Below are 26,551 nucleotides of genomic sequence, written 5' to 3'. Positions count from 1 at the left end.
TGGGATGAAAAGCCGACGATCAATTGAAAATTTTGACCTTTAAGTTATTGAAGATATGGATTTTTTCCCAAAACACCAAAAAAAATAGGTCTTTTTGGGAAAAAAATCCATATCTTCAATATGAAAGGTCAAAATTTTCAATTGACCGTCGGCTTTTCCTCCCTGCTACATACGCTTTAAGAATATATCATTAGATTTATATAATTTACTTCGAGGACTGTTATATATCAAAAATTTGAAAAATATCAAATTTTTATAATTTGTCATAAAATTTGTATTATATTGTGATTTTCAAAAAATGAAAATTATTTGATATCAGAAAGACATGCTTCAGATTCAGAATGCAATTCGATAGGTCTGAGGTGCTCTCATGTCCTACAAAAAATACTGTCGAAACGCAATAAACGCTCATTCTAGATCCCTTAAGAATCAGGTAAAATGCATAATTTAAATTTATACATCAATAATACTAGCATTCATGGCTAAGTAGTAGGGACTATGTAAGTCTACAATATAATTTCATGCATATTGCTTATTTCAAAGAAAATATTGTTCTCTCAACCATGTCTCAACTGAAGAACCGAGATGTACATGTACATCACAGTACATGTAGGGGAAGGTTAATGCATGGGGTTAATATGGGTGGGTGGGTGGACCTTCAGCATGTTCAGTAGAGTTTGAAAGGTCAATACCATCAGGCCAACAAAAGAAATTGTTGTGTTGCCCTCAAGTGGGAAAAATGGAAAGGTTGTGTCAGTCATTTTTTTTTATACCTTCAGTTTTTTTAAATCCCCACAAATATTAAATAATGCTTCTGCCTTTAGGTGACAAAAAAAAATGTATGGGTCCAAAGTACCGTACCCAGATTTTGCGTTTTGGGATAAATTTTTTAAATGTTTTTGTAGTTTTGCAAAAAAGGTAAAGATAAAGGAGACAACCCTGTATTTGGTGCTCCGAGTGCCCACTGCCCATCTCTCTTTCATTGGCGATTGGGCCTGACTCCTCCATGTAATGTTACTATAGGGGGATCGCTACACCTCCTCCACAGCGAGTCTGTTACCTTCCCAGCATTTAAGAATGCCGGTACCCATTTTTACACCATATCTTCCAAACCTTTTGGAGTTGAGCATTAATATTTGCCCATAGAGGTATGCTAGAAATGATTTTCAGCCAAATCTGAGGGGGTGACCAGCCAAGATTCAGCAAATTTTTTGATTTGGCATGAAATGATCCTAGGGGTACACTACAGCCATTCTGAAAGGGAAGGCCTGAACATCAAGCCTACGATCTTTTGTGTTCATACATGTAAATACTTTGGTGGAGAGGGTTGGAAAATGTGCGGGAGTAGGAATAAGATAAAATTACGTCCCAAAATCCTAGTGCTTTTTAAATATCAAGATCAACCAAATTTGAGACCAAAGTTGACCGTGATTATGGCTAAATCACTAAATCAGTGTGCCAAACAAGGGCTTAGGCAGCCAGCCGTGTAGGGAGTATGTACATGTATATGTGTGTACGTTTATCCATATCATCTGTGGAGAGCAATTCAAATTTTGCCAAATTAGTGCAAAGGGTGTACGCTACATAGAAAGTAGCGGAAAGTGGGAACGCATGCCCCGGGTATACCATACCATACGCATACCATGCTGGAGAGGGTGCCCAATCTACTAGTTGTTGTAGGGTCATACATAATGTAGATTGATCGATTCAGTGCCCCCCCCTCCATTCAGTGGTGAAAGTCAAAAGTTCTGAAGCATTCAGTCAGTGAATCTTACAATAATCATTAGAGGCTCACCTCAAAATTTAAGGCAGTTCCGTAATTATGTCAACCAAATGGTCAATTTGAACATCGTTTTTATCTCACATTTTAGTTATTTGACATTAGGCCTATAGATAGTACAAACTATTCTTTTTCTGAATTCACACAAGTAGATGAACAATTTGCTGCCAATTTTAAGGAAATTAGAGCAAGTTTATTTTATTCCCTGTACAATCTGAAAATAATAATAGAAAATTAGATCTCTGTTGAGGATTGTTTACTCCCAAAACTGCCTTCTTTAACCACCTTGCTTTTAAAGTCTAATGTAAACAAATAAAGTTTGTATATTTTGGAAGTTGTAGCGGTCTCTGCATGAGATGTCTCGATTTTGCATCCATGTTCGGTATTAAGAATTGATGTTTCATCGTTGAGGACATACAAATTTAAATATTTCACAAGTGTACATCCGCACAAAATATGTAAGTCTGCAATGGTGAACATTAATAAATTTCAACCAAAAGATAGAGGTTCTTATTTTTTCTTTGCTGGTTTTCTTCAGCTTGGTCGCTCTTGCAAACAAAACTGTACCAGTTTCCATCAAAGCTCTACACACTTCAGTGACTGAAACACACAGGGCCGTAGCAAGCGGGGCAGCCGGGGATGCCATGGCCGCCCCACTTTTTGAGAAATTTGTTATGCTCTTCTTTATATCTTAATTTCAATTTGGTCATATATTTGTATTTTGGCCACCCCACATTTGTCATGGCCGCCACACATTTTACAACCTTGCTACGGCCCTGGAAACACATGTACAAGTAACTCAAAAAGTACACTTTCCGTGAATACGTCTGCATCAGAGGGTTTTTTGTGACTTATCATACCAAGTGAGAATAGGACTGGAATTAAATTTTCAGGTTTTATACTTCTATCAGAGATAATTCTATCAGAGAAAATACAAGTGCTCAAAATCCAAAATCTTCCGCAACTGCCCTTTAGTAACATTTTTGCATATTGCACGCTGAATTTCATAAAGGGGCGTCATTCAATATCCTTGATTGTCAGCCACACCACTGCTTTTGGAGCACATTCAAGACAGAAATTAATGTGAACATTATAATCATTGTGGGCATTTATTCTTTAAAAACAGCTTTTAAAATTAGACCAGAAAAAGCAAGGCAGTATAACTTTTTCTAGTTTTTTTTTCAGAACAGAAATAGTGGAATCAGAGCCAGTAATTTTCTGCATGTCACTTCCAGGAAGAGGGGCAGCCCTCGAATTAAGGATCTGAAGGGGCACAGCAACTTTTTTAGGGCAAGTTGATAATTGCCTTGGATTTTCACTGAAAAGGCAAGGCAGCACGACAGTTTGTAATATTTCAAGAGGGCATCATGGCAACTGTTGAAAATTTGAGAAGGGCACCAAGGCAATTTCTCAAAAGCGAAGAAAACACACACAAACAGTCTGATAGATGATTTTATAATGAAGGGGCAGGGCTGGGGCACTGACAGCAACTTCATTAAAGGGCACAGGGGGGGCCGGCCAAGATTGGCTCAATTTTGACGTTGTCATTGGTTTTACACGTAAACACAAAAATGTCTCAAATTATTCCAAAACTGTACGTATGTTATTAAGCAATATTTTATCAGTCTAAATCCGTTGAGGTTCGCCAGTGAACCTCATTGTAAGTACTGTTTTTGATGTTTTTGTATGAATAACGCATACGATATGTTACGATATATATACTGAAAATTTCCACTGTGTGTATCAATGAGTTTACGTAGTGTAGTGGTTATGGATCTCGCCGCCCACGCAGAGGGTCCCGAGATCGATTCCCATCCCCGGCGATAATTAAAAAATTTTCTTCTTCTTTTTTCTTAGAATTTAAAATTATTTATTTTCATGTGAAAATGTATATATATTGCACTGGGAAATATATTTTGTGCATTTTTTTTCTGTAATAGGGCCACCCAGCCAATAGAGCTAAAAACGGATCTTGGCTCCGGGAAAAATAATTAAATCCCATCGTGCAGGCAGTGTTGCCGTCATATTGTCTGTTTTGTTTACGCATTTGGCTGTTGCCATATTGAATAATGTAGTCCACCATCGTCTGAAAGGGCACGTCAAGTGACTGCCATCGGTAGAGCCATGTGTTTTGAACTCGCCACCCAAAAATGGTGGTGTTGTTACGTATTTTCAAATTGTGATCTGTTAAATTCATCATACCGCGGCTAAACAAAAAGATAATGTCACGGTTTTGGTCTCATTTGAAAGCTATTTAATAGCACTAACCACCCTATAAATATGAGCAATATAGCTTCTCAACTAACGAAGCTATGGTTGATTGAATTGCAAGCAGTCAGGGTGGTGGAGGTGGGGAGGAGGAGGTGGGGAGGAGGAGCACATAAACTCTATGGGAACAGGGCGCTTCACGCTTGTAACTTGAATAAAATAACTTATACAGGGGCTATACACTTGGTTTTGGTCTTAATTTACAGCTAAACAATTCTGCTAATTGTTTTTAATCATTTTGAACTCTTTATGGTTTGTTAACCTTATAAAATACAAACTTTAACGTACAAAACTACCCGTTTTCGTATGAAACACTGTAGTAAGCAATGTGGATGTCTTCAAAATCTAAAAGTTGCTGTAAATTTTTAATTACTTATCCTATCATAGTCAATGTATACATTTTCTGAGAGGAAATTTGATGAGGAATCTATATATGGACTTATTTTTTCTGTATGGGTTAGGGATAAAATGTTTCAGTTCAAAATATTTTGGAATTAAAATTTGAACATATTTTGGGACACCCTGTATTCAAATTACCAAACAGTTTTGATTTTTTTTCTTCCGAAGTCAGTAGGCTCCCCCTATACTCTAACCAAATAAATGTTGTTTACTTTCAGTTTATTACTGCAAGTTAGTAATAAGCAATGCATTATGTAACCAACTTTTTATTTGGAAATATTTTATTCCACCCTGTATAACTTCAAGGTCACCCTGTACAATGAGTTCATATGTATATATTTAAATTGCTTATGCCTTCAGCTTTCCAAAAATGTATACTTTTGCTAGTTTAGGGTTGATACTTGTGGAGATATTCTAATTTGAAACTTAATTGGTGTAAAAAATCATAATATTTGTGATGTAATGCTAAGGGTGGCGACTCTGGCGAGTTCAAAACACATGGCCGTAAAGGACATATTTTGAGGGCATTACGGCAATGGGGATGAAGAGGGGAGGATCAACAAAATTTCAGACCATAAAAAGGGGGGATCAAAAACATTTCAGAACATACAAAATGTATAAAAGGTTTGTACGCGATCCAACCGTGATCGTATTATAGAAGTATTGCATTTGATGATGAAGGTTACTCAAGGTACATGGTTTTTCAGGGTTTTTATTTTCCATCATAACACAACAAAATAACAAATATCTATACTAATGGGGATATGGGGGAGGTGCAGCTAAAAGCAAGAAATGCCTGACAAATTGTTGCACTCCTATACATAAACAAAAGTTGGAAATCCATTCCAGACATAATCTGTACCTGATGGACATTTCAACATTGAAATTCAATTTCAACTTCAAAGTCGATCAGAGTCGGTCGGTAATTCTTTAAAGTGGAAGTTCACCACAAAATACAATGGTAAACAATGAGATCAGGTTTGTCAAGCTTATTTTTTAATCAGAGTTGTGTGTTATGAATTACAAACATGCAAAACATTTTGCAAATTTATGAATTGTTTTAAAAAGATAATTAGGTTAGGTCGGTCGAAATTAAAAGGGCAATATTTTTTTTAGATGCTGATTCATTGAACTGTCAACCTAAGGGTTTAAGGGTTCATTCATATATTTTCATGACTATAATTTGGTTCACCTCAAGTTCGGTAGTGACGTCAATGCTTTTTTGCGAATCCACCGCAAGCGTACCGACAAGCCGCCCCTGTACGCGTGCGTGGACATTTACATGTAGCGTGTTTAACTTTACGCGCGCGATTCGATACTGCTGCAAGCAAAATACGCACCTACGTCACTACCAAACTTGAGGTGAACCAAATTATAAATTAAGGGTTCATACATACACGCTATATAACAGCGCGCAGGATTGGTCGAGAGCCGGGCATAAACAGCGTTTATGATTGTCCGGTGTCCCAGATGTGAGATCGCCGGGTAGGGAAAATGAAGGAAAATCATTGTTATTAATAATGTTACTTGTAGTTTTTTGTTATTATTTTGATGAAATAAGAATCACAAAATGTTCTGGTATGTATGAACCCCTATTCATTCATATATTTTCATGACTAAACGGTTGTTTATGCCCGAGGGGCTGCTTCTTATTTCATCAAAAAATAACAAGTACGGTAACAACATTTTAAAAAACATGAATTTCCTTACCCTGCGATCGCACATCCGGCCACCGGGCATAAACCTTGTTTATGCCCGGCTCTCGACCAATCACGTGCGCCGTTATATAGCGCGTATGTATGAACGGTTGTTTAAATGCCCAAACAACCATTTAGCCCTAAAGTTGCGAAGTTATCAATTATTCAAATGTTCAACATTTAAATTCAAAACAATCAAAACATGATTTCAAGTTGTGCCACAAAATAATACCGGCATACCATTGTTGACCATACACTCCAAAATAATTTTAAATATTTTACTTTATGATGATGAAGCACTTAAACTCAGCATCGACCAATCAGATAAACAAAATTACTCTTTTCAATATGCAGGAATTACCATTATTTTAACACCCCATCAATTAATTTCCCAAACCTGAGAAAAACAAGATATTCAATACATTACAAGCACGTAAATAACCTGAATGAAGATTAATCCATTATCCTAATGGGGGTGATCATCAGTACAAATGTAAATATTGTGATATGCATTCAATTGTGTGGTTTAACAAGTAAACAAATGAACTGAGTTTAGCAATCGTATTTAATATTATCATGACAAGTATGTATGTTTCATCATATATCATATTATGCTAAATGTGTGATTGTAAACTCACATAGTTTTACAAACGCATCCCCTGCTTATATTTCAATGTGTTGACCTGTGCATGTGAGCTGTCATGGCCATCCGATACATAAAGGCAAACCACTTGCATAGAAAATAACAAAAACATGCACCTTTATTTTACCCTCATACTTCCTAAAACAAGCATGAATTATCATAAAAACATCATTTCTGAAAAGAAGAGACTTTATACTTTACCTAACTGAAGCTTGAAGGCGATCAGCGATTGTACTAGGCAGCGATGCTGGCCTGTTTTCTGTCTTAAATTCCCTTTCTTGTTCGATTTTCTCGGGGTCAGCAGCCATTGTCGCTTCGCAATATTGGCAGATGGAGCGATAAATTGTGGAAAATTTTGGTCCTCTTTGGCTAGGATGGAACTGATTTCATGATAATTTGTCGTAAATAAAGATCATTGATCTTGTCAGCTATGAAGCTGTAGCCGGATGGGCTAGTTGAAGGCATTTAGCCCAAAACTTGCCCTTTTTGTTCAGAGTTGTGCTTTATTCCATCATCGTACCCATGTGAAAAGAGATCAAGAAATATGCGTGAAGGCTTTCTCCAAGGTAACGCATGGTGGCGGCGTTGCATCATTTGCAGCGGCACCTGCAATCAGCATTTTTATACCGACTTTTAAAACTTTATTTAGACCAAGACATGGGTAGACCTGCTTTGATTTGGGTACAAGAAAAAAAAAACACACAAAAAAACCCAAAAAAAACAAAAAAACAAAAAAAAAACACGCTCACAAAACAAACCCAGCTAGCTGCAGATCAAAAAAAGTGTGACTTTGATTAAGCCTCAAAGCAAAAACAAAACAAAAAAACAAAACAAAACAAAACAAAACAAAACAAAACAAAACAAAACAAAACAAAACAAAACAAAACAACAACAAAACAAAACAACAACAAAAAACAGCAACAAAAAAAATGATGTTCCTCGTCCAGACTTGGGTTATTCCTTCATTTTTAATTTTACACGAAATTAGGGTTAGGGTTATTATAGGCCTAGGCTATAAGCTGCTATATAGGGTTAGGATTAGGGTTATGATTAGGATTACGCTTATAGGGTTAGGGTTGGGATTAGCTTACCCGAAATAATTACAGTGAAGGATCGACCCCAGACTTGAGATTACTATTAGGGGCCTACTAGGCCTACTACTTAGCATTCTATATGTCAAATTTCCATGATTGCGGATCATTTCCCATTCTGAGCCCCTATAATAGTTCACTCATATCTCCCCTCACTTTTCAAGGGGGGCGGGGAGGGGCACAACTACCAAATCCCCTACACAACTACCAAATCCCCTACACACACGCATTTTGAGAAATCACGATCATAAACTGTTTTGTTTAAAGAAAACATCTCACTAGTTTACTTTTTAGTTAGGGGGCCTATGTTTTAGCTATAATTTTTAATTAAATTTGTCAAAATGCCATTTTCCGCCATTATTTGAGTTTCCAAAAATCCAGCTTCTCTTAGGAATCGAATAGCGAGATGTTTTCATATTTGGGGAACCTGAGAGCACATCAGACACACCAAATTGCATTTTGAAATGAGGAATATCCTTAATCAAATAGTTTTGATTTTTTGAAATTCACGAGTAGGCCGCCTATGGCAAATGATTAGAAATTGATAGGCCTATTTTTGACATTTAACAGTCCTTAAGGGGGTACTACACCCATTGCATTTTTTTTTGCATTTTTTGCATTTTGTGAAGAAATGAGAAAAGAAATTGGACAAAGTGGTATGCAAAATGAAGGGGCAAATCTTCTCGTTCAATATTGGTGGCATCAGTATCAATGACGCGTACATGCTTCTAATGGTATAAGCCAAAAAGTGGTACATCACTGATGTTTTAAATTCACTTCATTTTGGAAAGCTTACTATCAACGGATTTCGTTAAAATTTTGGATATGTGTTGCTAACACATTAGGGAAATAATGTTGATATGTAAAATGGGAATAAGTGGTCCCTGATTTCTTTTATGACTTCATGAACTTGGTGCTCCACAACTGTTGATGCCATTTACCAAAATCAAAGTTTGTTTAAGTGTTGTGCATCCTTAATCATTGCATTCCTATGGCATGTTTGTTTATGTGATGAGCGCCCTTGAAGTATAAGCTAAACATAGCCTGCAGCCCATCAATCACATGTAATTTGGTGCCGAATTTGGCACTGGAGGCTGTCATCTTGTATTTTGAAGTATTGTAGTGTAGAAGCTCTCGGTAAAGACACAATTAATCTTTACCTAAACCAACATAATTAGTATTTGTGACAAGAACAAGAAGAAGAATAGCAAGTGAAGATAATAAACATCATCAAGATACGTTTCAGCTAAAGTGTATCCTTGGATTTGTGATGATTTGTGTCACTTTTTGTTGTTGGTTCCGAGTCATCGAAGATTGTATTATTTAGTACCAAGCTTCTGCTAACAAGGGGAGCAAAGCGAGTTTGGCCCTACATTTGTAAAGATTAATTATCTGTAAGAAGATGCTATAGTTGGTAAATAGTTACCAAATAAAGGTTCAGTTGAGCGTCTGTTTTGTAAGCTTACCTAAAAATAGCTAAAAGCTTAAGGTCGTGTCAGCAGTGTAAACATAAACATTGCTATGGCACAGACAGTCACCACAGCCTCCAGTCATGTCAGACGTCACTGAATATAGCAAATATTAATGAGTGTGCATGTAGATAAATGCACACTTGGTAGAAGCTTATAGATTAGAACTTCAAAGAAGTTATCAAGGCCTATGAAGCGGCTGCGTAGTATTCATATAAAGATATCAGTAGTAGTGCCTGCATGTACATTTCTAACACTCCCACGCGTCGCTTACGACAACACAAGCACAAACTGACACAGGACTACTACTGAAAAATAGCTTTGTGGTATATTTTAATAAATATCTAATAAAGGGGTAACAAGTTTACTCCCACCCGTCGCGAGTCGCTTACGACAATTCAAATAAAGTTTGGTAGTAAAGTGCCTGCATGTACGCCTCTAATACTGACATTAGTAATCTTGCAGTTGCACAGCTAGTGCATGCAGGAATACCTCATAGAATCATACAACACTGACACAGGACTTCTACCTAAAAAAGAGTTTTGTGGTATTTTGTTATCAATAAACGGGCGCAAAGAGCTTACTCCCGCCCGTCGGCACACGATAAACGGGTGCATCGAGCTTTCTCCCACCCGTCGGTAAGCAACGTAGGGCCTGCATTCAAGCCGAAGTTTCGTGTATACTGACATTCGCATTTATTTCAGGTTTCGACACATGTAGCCTCACAAAGCACACCTTACACAGGTCCTACGTATAGTTTCTCACATAAATTTGTGAACCGTTGTTCACTTTAGAAAAGTATTGCGCTTCGTTGCTTGCATCGGCGCTGCTTAGTTAATTAATTCGCTTCGCTTTCGGTACTATCGAAAACATCATGTCGAGTCATAAAAGCAGTTCCGAATTAAGAAGCAGAAGATCTTATAAAAGTGATGCACTATCTAAAAGTACAGAATATGCATTATTGCAAGCTGCAACTCGAAAAGTAGAGCTAGAATGTCGTACCAAAGCATTGAAGGAAAAACAAGCTTTAGAAAGTGAGGAATTTAATATCCAAGCAAGGGCAAGAGACTTGGAACAAGAAATGCAGGCCAGGGCAAGGGACTTGCAACAACAAAGAGAGTGGTTGGAAATGAAGACCGAAATAAACATAGAGCAAGCCAAAATAGATGTATTGGAGGATTATGAACATAAATCCCAGAGCTTAAGAAGTAGACCAAAATCGGTGCTTGATGACCTCACAGAAGCTCAACCAGATACAAACACATCAGTGAGGCAGTGGTTGAACCACAACACTAGAGAAGGTCAAGCAATTGATGGCAAGTTCCTAGCTAAACATGATACAATTGGTGCTGTAGGTCTAAATCCGGGGGCAAGACCAAAATACACACATATGGAGTCAGGACCTGCAAAAGAGCAGCCAGCAGTGGGTATGACTACTGATGGTAAAGTACATACTGATTTAGGTCAACAAGTTCAACCTAGAAGCATGTTAACAACCAGTAAAACTATGCAAGTCAATTTTCCACCACAAAGTGAAGTCTTGTTTCCTGCAGCAGCACCTGAGGAATCAGAAAGTACAGGGGACAGAATACCCCCACATTATTTGTCAGCCACGAAATATGAAAATATTGATGAACATTATCTTCAGTATGGTCAAGAACAGTACAGTGAACAGTATGAACATGACGGGCCTTCATCAGTAAAGTATGGTCATAGAGTAACTTCGTCACCAGAGCCTGATGTGAAGAAAAAACAAGTCATGTTGCCACGGCAACATACAACAGAAGTGAAAGAAGAAGATAAAGATACCAGTATAGAAAATTTGGCACGCAACCAAGACAACTTAACAAGGCTGCTGGTGGAACAACATAAACAAGCGAGTCTACCAAAGCGGACATTACAGACATTTACTGGAGACCCGCTTCAGTATGTTACTTTCATACGAGCCTTCAATTCATAATCGAAAATAAGAGCAAAAGCAATAGAGACCGTCTGTACTATCTTGAACAGTACACAAGAGGTGAAGCCAACAGTTTGGTGAAAAGTTGTATTCACATGGATGATGAGGTTGGTTACCTGGAAGCAAAAAGGTTGCTGGAAAGGAAATATGGTAATAAGCACAAGATTGCAGAGGCTTACTTAGCGAAGATGAGGCAGTGGCCGAATGTGAAAGGTGATAGTTCAGGGCTACAAGATTTGTCATTATTTTTGTTAGAATGCAAAAATACCATGACCAGCCTGGGCTATACTAATGAGTTGCAAAGTACAGCAAACATTAGAATGTTGATGATGAAGTTACCATATAGTATGAGAGACAGATGGAGGAGACAAGTAGATTATGTAGAAGAAGAAAGAAACAAAGTGGTAACATTTGAAGACTTCACCTCCTTCTTAGAAAAACAGGCTAGAATCGCAACTAATGCTGCCTACGGTAGAAGTGTGACGGAGAAGGAAGATAGTACTAAGAAGGAAGAAAGGGTAAAAAACCCAAACTATCAGACTTATAAAGCTAGAAGAAATCTAGCAACAAACACAGAAGCTGTGTCGGCAAGTGTGACATCAAATAGTCCAGGAGCCAGACCAAATGTAATGTCATATAGTCCAGGAGCCAGGCCAAATGTGTCGTCAAGTAGCCCAGGAGCCGACAAGCCGTGTACATATTGCAAGGGTAAAGATCACACTTTGGAAATGTGTAACAAATTGAAGGAAAAGCCTATAAGTGACCGGTTGCAGTATCTAAGAGAGTTGGGAGTTTGTTTTGGCTGCCTAAAGAAAGCAACACATTACAGTAAAATCTGCAAATACAAGCTTACCTGCAAGACATGTAAAAAGCGCCATCCAACAGTGCTGCATGTGAAACAGGAAGAGACAAAGAAGTCTGGTGAAGTTGCTAATCAGACATGTGGGCTTACAGGCGCCGGAGTTAAATCTAGTGAATCATATCCCACAATAATACCAGTCATAGTCTACTCAAGAGTTTCCAGAATGTCTGTAGAAACTTACGCCTATCTCGACAACGGCAGTGATGCTGTATTCTGTTCTGAAAGGCTGCAAAAGGAACTGCATGTTAAAGGCAAGAAAACCAAATTGGAAATTGAAACCATAACAGATGATATCATAGTAGACAGTGAAATCATCCAAGATTTAGAAGTTTCTGACATGAACAGAAATAATATCATCTCTCTTCCAAAGGCATATACACAAGATAAGATCCCTGGTGACTTGGCTGACATCATCAACCAGGATGATATTGATGCAATTCCTTATATGGAAGAAGTTAAGCTAGGAAGATTAAATGATGAATCTCAATGCCATATTGGTCTCCTCATAGGAAATAATGTGCCTAAAGCATTTGAGCCAATACATGTAGTAAATAGCCAAGGTGAAGGACCTTTCGCCTGCCAAACTAGACTCGGATGGACAGTGTATGGTGTCAAAAATAAAGAACACAAAAGGACATCAGTCATCCACAGAATTAAGGCACATGACACTATTGACCAGCAATTAGAGAAACTCTACAACGCTGAGTTCAATGAGCGAATCATTGATGATAAACCAGAGAGAAGCGTGAGTGAAGGACAATTCCTAAACAGAGTAGAAGCATCAATCAAGTATGTAGATGGGCACTACCAAGTAGGTTTCCCGCTCAAAGATGATGACATGAAATTGCCGAACAATATACATCAAGCCGAACAGCGGGCATGCCATCTGAAGAGGAAGTTAGAAAGGGACTCGGTTTTCAACGACCAATACACTGCATTCATGAATGATATGTTTAAAAATGATTATGCAGAAGAAGTGCCCAAAGATGCATGCAATAGAAAGGATGGCAAGGTGTGGTATGTCCCCCACCATGGGGTGTTTCACCCCACCAAGGGCAAGCTACGAGTTGTATTTGATTGTGCGGCGAAGTACATGGGCCAGTCTTTAAACTCACAATTACTAAAAGGACCCGACTTGACAAGCAACTTGGTAGGTGTGTTGACGAGGTTTAGAGAGCACCCTGTTGGAGTTGTAGCAGACATAAAAGCAATGTACCATCAAGTGCGTGTACCAGAACCAGACAGAGACTTAGTAAGATTTCTATGGTGGCCCCACGGTGACCTGAGTCTGCCTCTGAAGGAATATAGGATGAATGTGCACTTGTTCGGGCGCAACTTCGTCACCTTCATGTGCAAATTTCGCAGACTGAGAAAGACCGCTGATGATGGTAAGGAGAAATACAGCGAAGAAGTATGCAACACAGTGCTGTCCAACTTCTATGTCGATGACTACCTCAAATCTATCGAAAGTGAAAGCAAAGCTATTCAACTCGTCAGTGATCTCACCAGCTTGTGTAAGGATGGTGGCTTCAAGTTGACAAAGTGGTTGAGTAACTCAAGAGAAGTGTTGCAGTCAGTCCCTGAAGACGATAGAGCTGAGACTACAAAGACACTAGATTTGAAGAATGAAGAATTACCATCAGAAAAGGTGCTGGGGTTGCTATGGTCACCACAAACCGACAGGTTCGGCTTCCATATTAAAGTAAAAGAGAGACCTCCTACCAGAAGAGGCATCCTAGCAACTGTAAGCTCCATCTATGACCCGCTAGGATTTGTTGCTCCAGCAATCCTGCCAGCAAAACAAATACTGCAGAACTTAAGCAAGCTGCAGCTTGGTTGGGATGAGTCTATTCCTAGTGAGCTTCTGACCCGCTGGGAAAGATGGCTTGATGAAGTTCGAAATTGTCAGATTTCACCATCGAAAGATGTTTCAAGCCCAAGGCCTTTGACGCCAGTGAAGTTCAGATGCACCACTTCTGTGATGCAAGTCAGAAGGGGTATGGTTCAGTGAGTTACTTACGATTCGCTAACGAGAGTGGTCAAGTGCATCTTACTCTCCTGACAGCCAAGGCAAGAGTTGCTCCTTTGAAGATCATAACTATACCTCGCCTAGAGTTAACTGCAGCTGCAATGGCAGTAAAGGTCAACAACATGTTGCAAAAGGAACTACAGTTGAAGGTCGAAAGCACATACTTCTGGACTGATAGTCAGACCGTGATCAAGTATATTAACAATGACACCGCCAGATTCCACACCTTTGTGGCTAATCGAGTCGCACTGATTAGAGATGGCTCCCAGCCACACCAATGGAAGTATGTAGGAACCAGCTCAAACCCTGCAGACGACTGCTCAAGGGGCTTAGCCGCTGATTGCTCCCTCAAGAATAGAAGGTGGACTGATGGTCCAGACTTCTTACACAAAGCAGAAAACCAGTGGCCAAAGACTACCATTGGAAACAGCGCTGAAGAGCTAGCTGATGATCCAGAAGTTAAAAAGAAATTAGTAGTCAACACAGCGTTGACAGAAGAAGCAACAGATACAATGGAGAAACTACTTACACGATTCTCCTCATGGTATCAACTTTGTCGTTGTGTTGCATGGATCCTCAGAGTCAAGAAATATCTCCGTAAGATCTGTCATGATAGAGATGATGATAGAGTTGATAATGGAGATGATGATGGTAGAAAGAATGATGAGAATGAAGAGCATGGCAACATTACAGATTTGCTTAATGTTGCTGACATGCAAGAAGCAGAAAGAGCTGTGATAGTATATGTCCAAACCAAGGCATATCCAGAAGAAATTATGACACTAAAAGAGCTGCAATTGAGAAGTAATGACAGTCAGCCAGAAGACGACTTATGCATAAGTTAGCAAGATTAAGAAAGCAAGTCCTCTCTACAGACTTAATCCATTTATAGAAGATGGAGTAATCAGAGTAGGTGGTCGACTGGCTAAGTCAGCTCTACCTGAAAAGACAAAATTTCCATCAATCATACCAAAGAAGTCCCACATTGCAAAGTTGATTTTACATGACGTCCATGAAGCAACTGGACATGGGGGCAGAAACCACATGTTGGCTCATCTGCACAAGAAGTACTGGATAACAAATGCCAATGCAGCAGCTAGAAAGGTTATCAACAGTTGCATCACCTGCAGAAAGAGGAATGCAAAAGTACAACAGCAGATGATGAGTGATCTTCCCAAAGACAGAGTCACTCCAGGAGAGCCACCATTTTCAAGAGTCGGAATGGACTATTTCGGTCCACTAGAAGTTAAACAAGGCCGTAGTATAGTCAAGCGATATGGTGTAGTGTTCGTCTGCCTTGCATCCAAAGCCATACACATTGAAATGGCAGCGTCTTTGGATACCGATGCTCGCGTAAATGTCATATGACGATTCGTGTCCAGAAGAGGCCAAGTGAAACAGATCCGCTCTGACAATGGCACCAATTTGATAGGGGCAGAAAGAGAGTTACGCCGAGAAATTGCAGCTGGGAATCAAGACAGAATCCATGACTACCTTCTGCAAAGAGAGATTGAGTGGACCTTTAATCCACCAGCAGGAAGTCACCATGGAGGCATCTGGGAACGTCAAATACGGACAATCAGGAAAGTGATGTGCTCTGTTATAAAGGAACAAATACTAACAGATGACTCTCTTCATACATTACTGTGTGAGATAGAAGCCATAGTTAACAGCCGACCACTCACCAACGCTCCTGGAGAAGTATCTGATTTAGAGCCACTTACACCAAATCACCTTCTTCAACTAAAGAGTGACATGATCTTACCACCAGCCGCTGCAGGAAAGCTGAGTCAGTATGCCAAGCGTCGGTGGAGGCAAGTCCAGTATCTGGCAGACCTGTTTTGGCGCAGATGGATCAAAGAATACCTTCCTCAGTTACAACAAAGACAAAAGTGGATTCACCCACAGCGAAATGCCAAGGTGGGAGATGTCGTCATGGTTGTAAATGAATCTACACCCAGAAACGTCTGGCCGCTAGGAAGGGTGATTGAAACTCTCCCAGCAAGTGATGGACTGGTTCGACGTGTGCGAGTGAAAACTAGGACAAGCATTCTCACCAGACCCATTGATAAACTGTGTTTGCTGTTGGAATCAGAAGTCCCAGATCAAGATATAGGAGTGAAGAAAGATTCTACTTCAGCTCATCCACCAGTACCAGCACTTGGTAACCCAAGTACCAAGCCTAAAACTACGTCCAGTGCTACCAACAATGAAACTGTATCAGTGTCAGGTACTCCAGAAGCAAGACCAAGACGCGAACATTGAAACCAGTGAAACGCCTGGACTTGTAAAGAACTAAAGAACTAATAGTGTTATAACAACAAGTCACTGAAACCGTTATAACCAAAAGGTATCAGCTAAGCTAAATTGCCACTTAGTCTGGAGGCTAAGCTACGGATCAGCTGATATATAAAATAAGACTAAACATCAGTTTACGTTAAATTGCCATGAAAGGCAAGCTGACACCTTGCTTTCACTTTGGAACAACTGATGCAAACTGTCAAATTCATCATGAGATCTACCAGATGTGATGACGGATGAACCTACCTGTACTACAGATGTGAAGACTGGTGATTCGCCTCTACAGCGGCGGTCTGCGCTTAGTGTGAAGTTGCCAGATTCGTATACAACTCATCGTCAAGATCAAGAATGAACATGTTTTACACCTACATCACCACATCTGTGAATTTGATTTTGTAAAGAAGAATCCTATGCATGCAATTTGTACCGATGGAACCAGTGTGCATCATTAGCAAGTTTGTTTAAAGTTTGGTACACCACAGGCCCATGGAGTTTTAATTTGCAAGATTCTACATCGTATTCTACTGCTTACAATGTGTGCACAATTTGTTGGTTGTGTACAGTGATCTACATGTAATCCATATTTGGGATACACATTTGAAAGTAATGTTCTCTGCGTGTATTTTGGAATCTCGATAATGCTCAAATTTGATTTCTCTTGAAATTATTGCTCTGCTATTTATCAAAGGGTATGCATGATCGAGGTCTGAAATAATTTCACTCAAGTTTATAATTGTGTATTCCTTCTACATGTACTTTGCAAGTAAATGCATCCTATCAGCATCTGGTGTTTTGACTATAACCTGGATTGACTGAATTTGCAAATTTGGGCCATGGCTGCTATGGTTGTGCACAGGCAGTCATATTATATCAAGTTGTGTTTTTCTCATGGCTGCTATGGTTGTGCACAGGCAGTCATATTATATCAAGTTGTATTCTCATTTACAAGGTGTACCAAACAAGATATTCGCATGCAAGGAGTTATGTACTTTCATCTAAAGGACAGCAACAGACTGCATTTCTAGTTTACAAACTAAACATTGTTGTGTTCATGTTGATATGTTGTGATCATGTTGCACTTAAATAGTATCTCCCATGTGTTCTGTTGGCTTTTCCAATCTCACCAAAATGTGCCTGTTGTGTGGGTTTTTGTTTGGTTTTGTTTCAAGTAATTTTGGTTGGCATGGGCAGTTATCTCTTGAGTGCAGCATCATCTATCTTGTAAAATGAAGCTAAATAATTCTTTCATGTGAAGTTAAAATCACTTTGAAATGTCCAAAACTCAGTTTATTTTTTCTTTTGGATCAAATCACTTGAAATTTTTGAAATGTTTTTTTGTTTTGAATCATAGCATTGATACAAGTTTTTTATCACACAAGTGAATCAGATAAAGGTTTTTGATTTCATAAACTTTATTCATGTTTCAAAATCAGTCAAGTTTGATGTTTTGAAGTTTAAGGGGTCACAAAGGCACCTCTTGTAAAAGGTTCAGTTTTGTCAGTAAATGGCACACCAAAACTATGTTTTAAGAAGTAATTGTTGCTGGTAGCAGACAATTAGGGCGCCGGAATGTTGATGCCATTTACCAAAATCAAAGTTTGTTTAAGTGTTGTGCATCCTTAATCATTGCATTCCTATGGCATGTTTGTTTATGTGATGAGCGCCCTTGAAGTATAAGCTAAACATAGCCTGCAGCCCATCAATCACATGTAATTTGGTGCCGAATTTGGCACTGGAGGCTGTCATCTTGTATTTTGAAGTATTGTAGTGTAGAAGCTCTCGGTAAAGACACAATTAATCTTTACCTAAACCAACATAATTAGTATTTGTGACAAGAACAAGAAGAAGAATAGCAAGTGAAGATAATAAACATCATCAAGATACGTTTCAGCTAAAGTGTATCCTTGGATTTGTGATGATTTGTGTCACTTTTTGTTGTTGGTTCCGAGTCATCGAAGATTGTATTATTTAGTACCAAGCTTCTGCTAACCAGGGAGCAATCCAAGTTTGCCCCTACAACAACTATCAAAAAACGAACCGGTTAAAATGCTTCTATTTTCAATGTTGAGCTATATTTTGTATTTTGAACTTGCGACACTATGTCACTGAAACTTAATTAAGCCATAGGTAACAGGTTACCACAACCACACTACAGCAATGTTGAAAAAGATTGTATTTTTGTCACCTATACCACCATATTAGGTAGTTTTCCGTAAGCTTCATTTTTGTGATTTTGGTAACTATTTTATATTTATTTGCCCAATCCATCTCAACTAGGCAATCTAAATTGTACTCACCATTTACATCCCAAGGTATTTTAGTATATCCACCTCACACATTTCCATTATATATCCAGTAACAGACAAAATATCAAAATTGATGCCTCATTATGACATGTATGATATCACAGACTATCACATGTATTCAAAATTGATGCCTGAATTTGACCTGAACCAATTGACCTATAACCTGACCTTTGATGACCTTATAGCCTTTTTTAATCTCTTTTCCTGACAACAAATTATAGAAGATACATACATGGTGGAGTATTAAATTATCTATGTGGAAGAGATTAGGCCTAGGCCCCCTATTTAATTTATTCAGTGTTATAATCAGTGAGTACATTTCTATAGATAGTATAACAAAGGATTTAATGTATTCTATTCATGTATTCTACTTGGACATGTTCAATAGAATAAATTATGGTTTGTTATGAAACACACATCTCAGTTACCAGGATACAGTAAACAAAAAAATATATAGGGCTAAAATGATTTTCTAAAATGGTTTAAAACCACTTTGTATGTAGAGATATTTTATAAGTTCAGGACATGAGATGATGAACATATTTATATACTTTATAAATTTGCAACAAAAAAAAGAAGATGGGTACTGATGAAAATCAGGGTATTATATCGCCTTAAAGTAAATTGTATAAATCTAATGATGTAAGGCATATCTATTGCAAAAACAAGTTTATCTCCATTCAAGATAATTATTACATTACAAGTTGACACTGTTGCAATTTTTGTATGCGTATTTCTCCTGAAAAAAGAGAAATTGTGTTCGTAAGTTCGGGCTCGTACGTGTCCTTTCCCCGTTTGAAGCGAAATTAATTAAAGGGCAGCGGGCTGCGCTGATGACGTAAGTAAATGAAGCGGACACTATAGGGCCTAATAGGGGAGAGATATTAACACAATTATGGGCATCATAGTAGCTCTTTTCATGTTCATTCATTCATAGATCATCTAGATGATCCATGATTCATGTATAAATGCACGACCTTCAACATATGTTCAATGCTCAACAAAGGCATTAGCTATACCAGCTCATTGAAATTGTTTATTTGCATAATAAATACAATATTAATCACCGAGACTAGTATACCTGAATAATTATACTAGTCTCAGATTGATCATACTGAAATTTTAAGCTCAAAATATTTTTTATTTTTTAGTCCGAATATTTCTCATGATAATGATATACATATGAATTGTAATATCACAATTTATATAAAAAAGAAGCGGCTTATTTTATCCATGTTTAAAAACAATAAATTTGTAATACTTAATTCAGAGGTTTTTTTCCGAGAACAACAATAGTAGGCCTATACGTTATGTGCATTGATCGAGAATGTTTACAGTCCCTTCTCTCAAAGCATGCACATCCCATTTCATGACGTCAACTTTTTTCTAGGTCAAATCTGTCTCGTTTGTCTGGTTTTTACGGAATATCAATTTAAACGTCTTATTTTCTCAAAATAGGAGTCATTTTCATTGTCCTTATAATATTAGCTTACCAATGATATGATGTTGTCCGAGCAATATATATGACCTTTAGGTTTTAAGTGTATGTAGCCGGAAGGAAAATTTTGACATTTCGTATTGAAGATAGGCCTATCATGACATTTTCCCCCAAAAGACCTAAAATGTAAAAATGTATAATCTTCAATACGAAATGTCAATATTGTCAATTGATAGACGGCTTTAAATTTTATAAATCTAATGTCTAATGATATGTACGTATAGTACATTTCCCCCCAAAAGACCTAAAAAAGTGTTTTTGGGAAAAATCTTCAATACAAAAGGTCAACATTTTCAATTGATAGACGGCTTTTCATCCCACCTACATAAGCTTTAAGTACATATCATTAGATTCAAAAGTTTACTTCGAGGACTGACTGTTAAATGTGAAAAATTACCAAAATTTATTTTTAATAATTTGCCATAAAACTTATATTGTATCGCGAATTCAAAAAAATATCAAAATTATTTGATATCATCAGGACATTCTTCGTATTCAGAGTGCAATTTGTCTGATGTGCTCTCAGGTCCCACAAAAAATACTGTGCAAAGGTGGGTGACCGACCCCTTAATTAAAAGCAATTTCTACGAATATAAAAGACCCAAAACTCGAAAACTTTGGCAAGCTTAGCTGCATTTGTTTATCATGCATTCAGTTTAAGAAATAGTATAGTTAAAACTTAATGGTAATACTTTGCGTGTAGTAACTGTTTTTCTCGCTATCATGTTATATTTCAAAAATAATTTGTGGTGTTGTTTGTGTATTTGTGATGCTTTATAATGCAAAATATTTTGCTATGCGCCAAAGCCCGGAACCAAAGGCCTGAACGTATTTAATAAAATTGAGCTTGAGTTTTAAAAGTTAATGAATATTGAATTCTTTCAAAGTTACATCAAAATAATAATAATAATTACTTTTCTCTAGATTTTTTAGAACCACTTTAATTGACATTTTCCGGAATCCTGAAGATTCCCGACAGGGAAAAATTGTGATAACTCAGGAAGGGAAGGTGGTACTAAAATGTGTATTTTGACCGGTATTATATAACCAGTGGCGCTGCTACCCGGGGGCAGGGGATTTTCCCCAAATATCCCCCCCAGTTTTGAGGCAGAACCATTATGTAAATTTCCGCTTTTAGGGACCGTTCATAAATACTTTGGTGGGCACTTAGATTTTTGGAGTCAAAACTTTTTTGACCCCCCTCCAGGGAACCTGAAACTTTTTTGACCCCCTCTTTAGACATGCAAACTTTTTTGACCCCCCCCCCTTTCCCAGAGGTTAAAAAACAGTCGGGGAGGGGCTACTCCATTTGTGCAGTAAACTCGGTCACAATTATAGGCCTACATGTTTGTTTATACATTTATTTGTAATAGGCCTGTTTCCTAAAAACATGAAGTTGAAGGTGTTTTTCACATGTGACTTGTATGAAGTTTAATTTCAATTTATGCATTCTAAGTTTTTGAAAATACATGTTTCATTCTTATAACCAATAATTAAATAAATAAAAGTAACACATAAAAGGGAAATTGAAAATGGCGTAGCTAGGGCTTGCATGGCGCCCAGGGCGCTAAGGATAGGTGTCGTCCCTGATTCTTAAAATAATTATGGCGCGTGGTATGCTCGATAATTTGCACAAATAGGGCCTACCACTAATTAATTTGGGTTATAATGAAGTTGAATATCGGTCTTAAATTGATCTTTCAAATGATTATGTGCTGAAATGTGTGCGAAAATTTTGACTTTTATCGCTTAGAGGGGCGCATAATCAATGCTGAATTGGTCAATTCGGCCACCCCCTAAGAGTGGAGCCCAGGGCACATGCCCCCACCTGGTTACGCAGGTTACGCCGGCATGTCACAAAAATATAAGGAATCTGTGATTTACAAAATAGGCAAGGATTGTATTGCAGTGCTCGGCACCTGTCCTATTCTTAACATAGGAAGAATAAATCATGTGATGTGATGGCAAGTAATAATCAGACATATCTAATATGATATTTTATATATTTAATACTATGTATTTCAAGTTGCACAATTTAAGTAATATTACAGTAGTAATTAACAAGACACAGTAATATTACAGTAGCAATTAACAACAGACAAATAAAAATAAGTTTGCACAAAAATGTGTACACATTAAAAGCCACATAAAATGCATACTAAGCGTGTTGAAAGGTCCTAATGTTGTATACAACTGAAATTCACACTCCCTGTGTGGAAGATGAAAGTCATGTCTTCCATAGGGGTGTATGGCTTTCAATTCAAATAGCCCATTACAAGAAATTCACACACCACTATTATTGGGCAAAACAAGTTGCTCTAGTTAGCTTTGGGTAAATACTATGTTACTGTCTGTCCTGTGTATTAAACTGGGTATATTCTTAAATAGGTTTTAATTTTGTGGACACATCGATCTACATGCATGACATCTTAAAAAATGTATTTATTTGTAAATAACTCAACAAAATATGACTACTACACAACAGATTCCCATTGGGGCTGCCTGCACAGGTACACTAATTACTAAGGTACTTGACTGGTACACACTGAGTACCAATGCTGCTACTGCACAGCACCCAACAGCAGTGGTACTGCACTGGTACTCCCCTGGTATGCACAGTACCAGCCAAGTCCTTTAGCGATGGTGTACTTTTGCAGGCAGTCTCAATAAGAAGCTTGTAAAGTATGTTCGGCTTACTAATGTATTGATATTAATAATGTATTGATATAGAATGTCATGCATGCAGTTTGGCGCAAAGCTTACACTAGTTGCGTGTTGCATAATGCGTGACTGGCGCAAGCTTATGTGAATTTACGCAAGCGTGAGTTGGGACTTTATTGACGCACGCAGTAACAAAAGCCGAATAATTTCCACCTTACATAACCCGAACAAACTTTAGTGTAGTTACTTCAGCATGCTGGAAAAGTTTTTATGTTGAGACAAGTAAATTTATCTATCATCTAATGGTACAGGCAGACACACCACTATTATTTGATAAACCACCTGCCTTATTTAGCTTTGGCTAAATTAGGCCTGTTCCTACAAATAGAGAGGAAAATCACAGTTATAGCCAAATTTAAATTTTCCAGATCTTTTAAATCTTGAAAATGATATGGGATACTTGAGGGTAGCTATCACACTTGGGGTTCAAAAGGCAATACCTCCGATCTTTTCTTTGTTTTCTATTTTTTGTATGACATGTTCAATATGGCAAATGTCCACTCATTTTGTGGGAACAGTTCTCAAATCTTAGGTACACAATGAAATATATTATCAACATATTTTTATCATTAAAATAATATCATCATACTTCATACCACATTGAAGTTTCTTATTCAAATACATTGAATAGCCTGCAGATGATATGAATTTAGGCCACTTTGACGGAAAAAGTTTGAGTTGGCTTCTTTTTACCTGGGGCTAAAATGGCTACCAACACAAAGAGAAAATTCTGACAAAGATTTGATGAATTTTTTGCAAACCTATTTTGAAAAATGTTTTGAATTTTTTTCAAAAATTTCAGTCAGAATCAATTAATTTTGGCCAAAACATGGCTGATTTTACATGATTTTAGCAAAACTAAAAAAAACACCAACATTTTCCCACAATGCAAAATCCGTGTCAGTCGGGCCTGTAAAACAGGGTTTTTTTGTAACCTAATGCTGCTTTTGAAAAATAATGATATAGAAGTCAAATGTTTTTGGAGTAGTATAGATGGTACCATTTACAGAAATACAAATGTGATGACATTAAGATCGAATACATAAAATGAATGTTGACAATACCATACAGCAACAGCAAGTACTGGAACATTCAGATGCAAAAACTGACAAATGCCATTTTTAAACATGATCAAAAGTAGTACAATATTTTCTTCATACTTGACCAATTTTACTTGCCTATATCTGAAATTTGGAAAAATGGATATATCTGTTTTGCACCTGAACTCATTAACTATATGTGAAACTAGTAGGTATAGTACCTGCTCAGTGCCAGAAGTGGGTAGGTGCAATAGCTGCCATGTGCAGCTGCCATGTGTAGATGAGCATAATATACTACAGCATCGAAGTGGTTACGTAATTCTCTTGGTTACCGGATTACGTTATTTTGGTATGCCTTTGAGTGCCATATACTTTGTGTATATATATCGTGGTTCATGACTCAAGAGCGTGAACCCGTTGACATAACATTACGTAACTTCGATACTGAATTGCCAAATGTACATATTACATGGAAGTTAATGAGCATTCCTTTCTTTTTACAATGTAAGGTTAAATTTGCTCATATTTATCCAATGAATCTCACATCAAGGTTAATTCTTATTCAATGGGTGCATCTTGTAAAGAATTCACGTAATTTGATTGGTTTTCTGGTGTATAATATCTCACAATAGTTGATAGTGATATTAGTCAGGCGCGCCGCCACGAACGGCGGCACACTTGTTGCTCCTCAATGATCGCGCGATAATGCGTTCGCGTAATACACATGCGAGAACTAAGAACGCGATTCGGCGGCTTAGATGTTCGTGATGGTTTCGTTCATTTAAAACAACAGGGATGTCCTCACAAAAGTAACTTTATTTTTTTCTGAAAAAGGGCATAGTTTTTCTCGCAAAAATTACATTAAAACTGAATAAGAATGAGAATATAAGATAGGATTTTGTCTTTTGCCTATCCAATATCGTGTCATAATGGATGGGCTGGCCAATATTTTTATCGTAGCGGATACCGGCTGCGCCGGCATCCACTACTCAAAATATTGGCCAACCAATCCATTATGACACGATATTGGATAGGCAAAAGACAAAATCCTATCTTATATTCTCTAAATATATGTTTTTACTTGTACAAACATACCTTTTACTAAATCAAACAATTTTATTTTGATCCAAAAGTTATGTTTATCAATATCTTAGAGATGGACACAATTGAACCAGTGATGCAAGCTCCCAGGAAGGCCTGTCCTACTTCCAGTATGTTTAACCTTGACTGGAAGTGTTTGGTGCAAAAGTCAACCTTAATAGATACAAAAGTAACAAGTCAGTCCTTGTATCGCACTGTTGGTCTAAAACAAAGGAATTATGCTAATGGCACTATGTGTACAAACTAATATCATATCAAAAGGCGCTATGCCTATAAACAATATGTAAAAGACTGTACGTATGTGGGCAAATGACCAGGGGACCTTAGTTGTATACGACAATCTGTAATATATATATACCTTATATTAATTTATGATTTCAGACTTCTCATGGTAAACCATAGACTGAATGAAACTGGAACAAATCTATTGCTGCAGCCATTCATAATGAACACTTTCTTTCACTTAAGTGTAACCTCATGAATAGATGTGATGTATTTAATCCTAATAATAAATTTTAAATATGCGGATGCAATTGCTGGTTATTGAACATGTATAACGACTGTGTCTTGTGACACAGTTCAAAAGTATGTGTTACAATGACCGTGTGGTTTGACATGTTCAAACAATTTATGCAGGCACTGGCAGCTGTATTTGGTAATCGCATGATTGCGCGCTGGTGTGATTGGTCGCTAGAAGTATTTCCTTAATTGGTTATTATGTGATGCAGATGGAATAAAAAAGATAAAAAATGACGGTTATGAATGAGGTTAATGGCTTTGCAACAGTTCTTTTACAGATATTGTGAAAAATCTAAACAATTTACTTGGACCTGTTTCAAGGCAAAATGTTCAAATTTTGATCAATACCCTCAAAACAACTTATGCGCAGTCATTAACCTCTAAACATTTCCCTTCAGCTAAGGGTTCCTTTACTGTAAGTTTAACACTTAAGTGAAAGCTATTTAGGGGAATAACTTCCCTATTGAAGGGATTTACTTACATTTTTGCTCAATTTAAGGGCTGGGGTATGAGCGTTTGGACAGTATTTATTTTGGGACATTAGAGCACATCAGACATATCGAATTGCATTCTGAATACTGAAGAATGTCATTCTGATATCAAATAATTTTGAATTTTTGAAATTACAATTTAATACACATTTTATGGCAAATCATTAAAATTTTATATTTTTGATATTTAACAGTACTTGAAGTAAACTTTATAAATCTGATGATTTATACTTAAAGTGTATGTAGGTGGGATGAAAAGCCAGCGGTCAATTGAAAATGTTGACCTTTCGTACTGAAGATATGGATTTTTTCCCAAAACACCAAAAAAAAAATTAGGTCTTTTGGGAAAAAAATCCATATCTTCAATATGAAAGGT

The 26,551-nt window shown here is 37.5% G+C and overlaps 4 protein-coding genes across 4 annotated transcripts in view; 3 read left to right on the top strand and 1 right to left on the bottom strand.

Moving 5' to 3' along the window:
- LOC140142016 (uncharacterized) overlaps positions 1-7,336 on the bottom strand; it is a 41,972-nt gene extending 34,636 nt beyond the window's left edge. The window contains 1 exon segment of the mRNA XM_072163919.1: positions 6,989-7,336. Coding sequence (XP_072020020.1) covers positions 6,989-7,095 — 107 coding nt within the window. The 5' untranslated portion in view covers positions 7,096-7,336.
- A 4,066-nt stretch (positions 7,337-11,402) lies between these two features.
- LOC140142387 (uncharacterized) lies at positions 11,403-14,180 on the top strand. Its single transcript, XM_072164357.1, has 2 exons — positions 11,403-11,520; positions 11,743-14,180. The coding sequence occupies exons 1-2, from the start codon at positions 11,403-11,405 to the stop codon at positions 14,178-14,180; spliced, it is 2,556 nt and encodes an 851-aa protein (XP_072020458.1).
- A 119-nt stretch (positions 14,181-14,299) lies between these two features.
- LOC140142386 (uncharacterized) lies at positions 14,300-15,043 on the top strand. The gene has a single exon (XM_072164356.1). It carries the CDS (start codon positions 14,300-14,302, stop codon positions 15,041-15,043), a length of 744 nt encoding a protein of 247 aa, XP_072020457.1.
- Positions 15,044-15,788: 745 nt separating this feature from the next.
- On the top strand, positions 15,789-16,463 carry LOC140142385 (uncharacterized). Its single transcript, XM_072164355.1, has one exon. The coding sequence runs from the start codon at positions 15,789-15,791 to the stop codon at positions 16,461-16,463; it is 675 nt and encodes a 224-aa protein (XP_072020456.1).
- The last annotated feature ends 10,088 nt before the right edge of the window (positions 16,464-26,551 follow it).

Source organism: Amphiura filiformis, chromosome 20 (assembly GCF_039555335.1).
Source record: "Amphiura filiformis chromosome 20, Afil_fr2py, whole genome shotgun sequence".
NCBI classification, from domain to species: domain Eukaryota; kingdom Metazoa; phylum Echinodermata; class Ophiuroidea; order Amphilepidida; family Amphiuridae; genus Amphiura; species Amphiura filiformis.
The sequence above is the reverse complement of the archived record's forward strand: the minus strand, read 5'-3'. Positions and strand labels throughout refer to the sequence as shown.

Coding starts and splice junctions, on each gene's coding strand:
- LOC140142387 (XM_072164357.1), top strand. CDS start 11,403: ATGGATGATGAGGTTGGTTACCTGGAAGCAAAAAGGTTGCTGGAAAGG. Junction 11,521..11,742: donor GCAGTGGCCGAATGTGAAAG/GTGATAGTTCAG, acceptor CCTCCTTCTTAG/AAAAACAGGCTAGAATCGCA.
- LOC140142386 (XM_072164356.1), top strand. CDS start 14,300: ATGGCAGTAAAGGTCAACAACATGTTGCAAAAGGAACTACAGTTGAAG.
- LOC140142385 (XM_072164355.1), top strand. CDS start 15,789: ATGTGCTCTGTTATAAAGGAACAAATACTAACAGATGACTCTCTTCAT.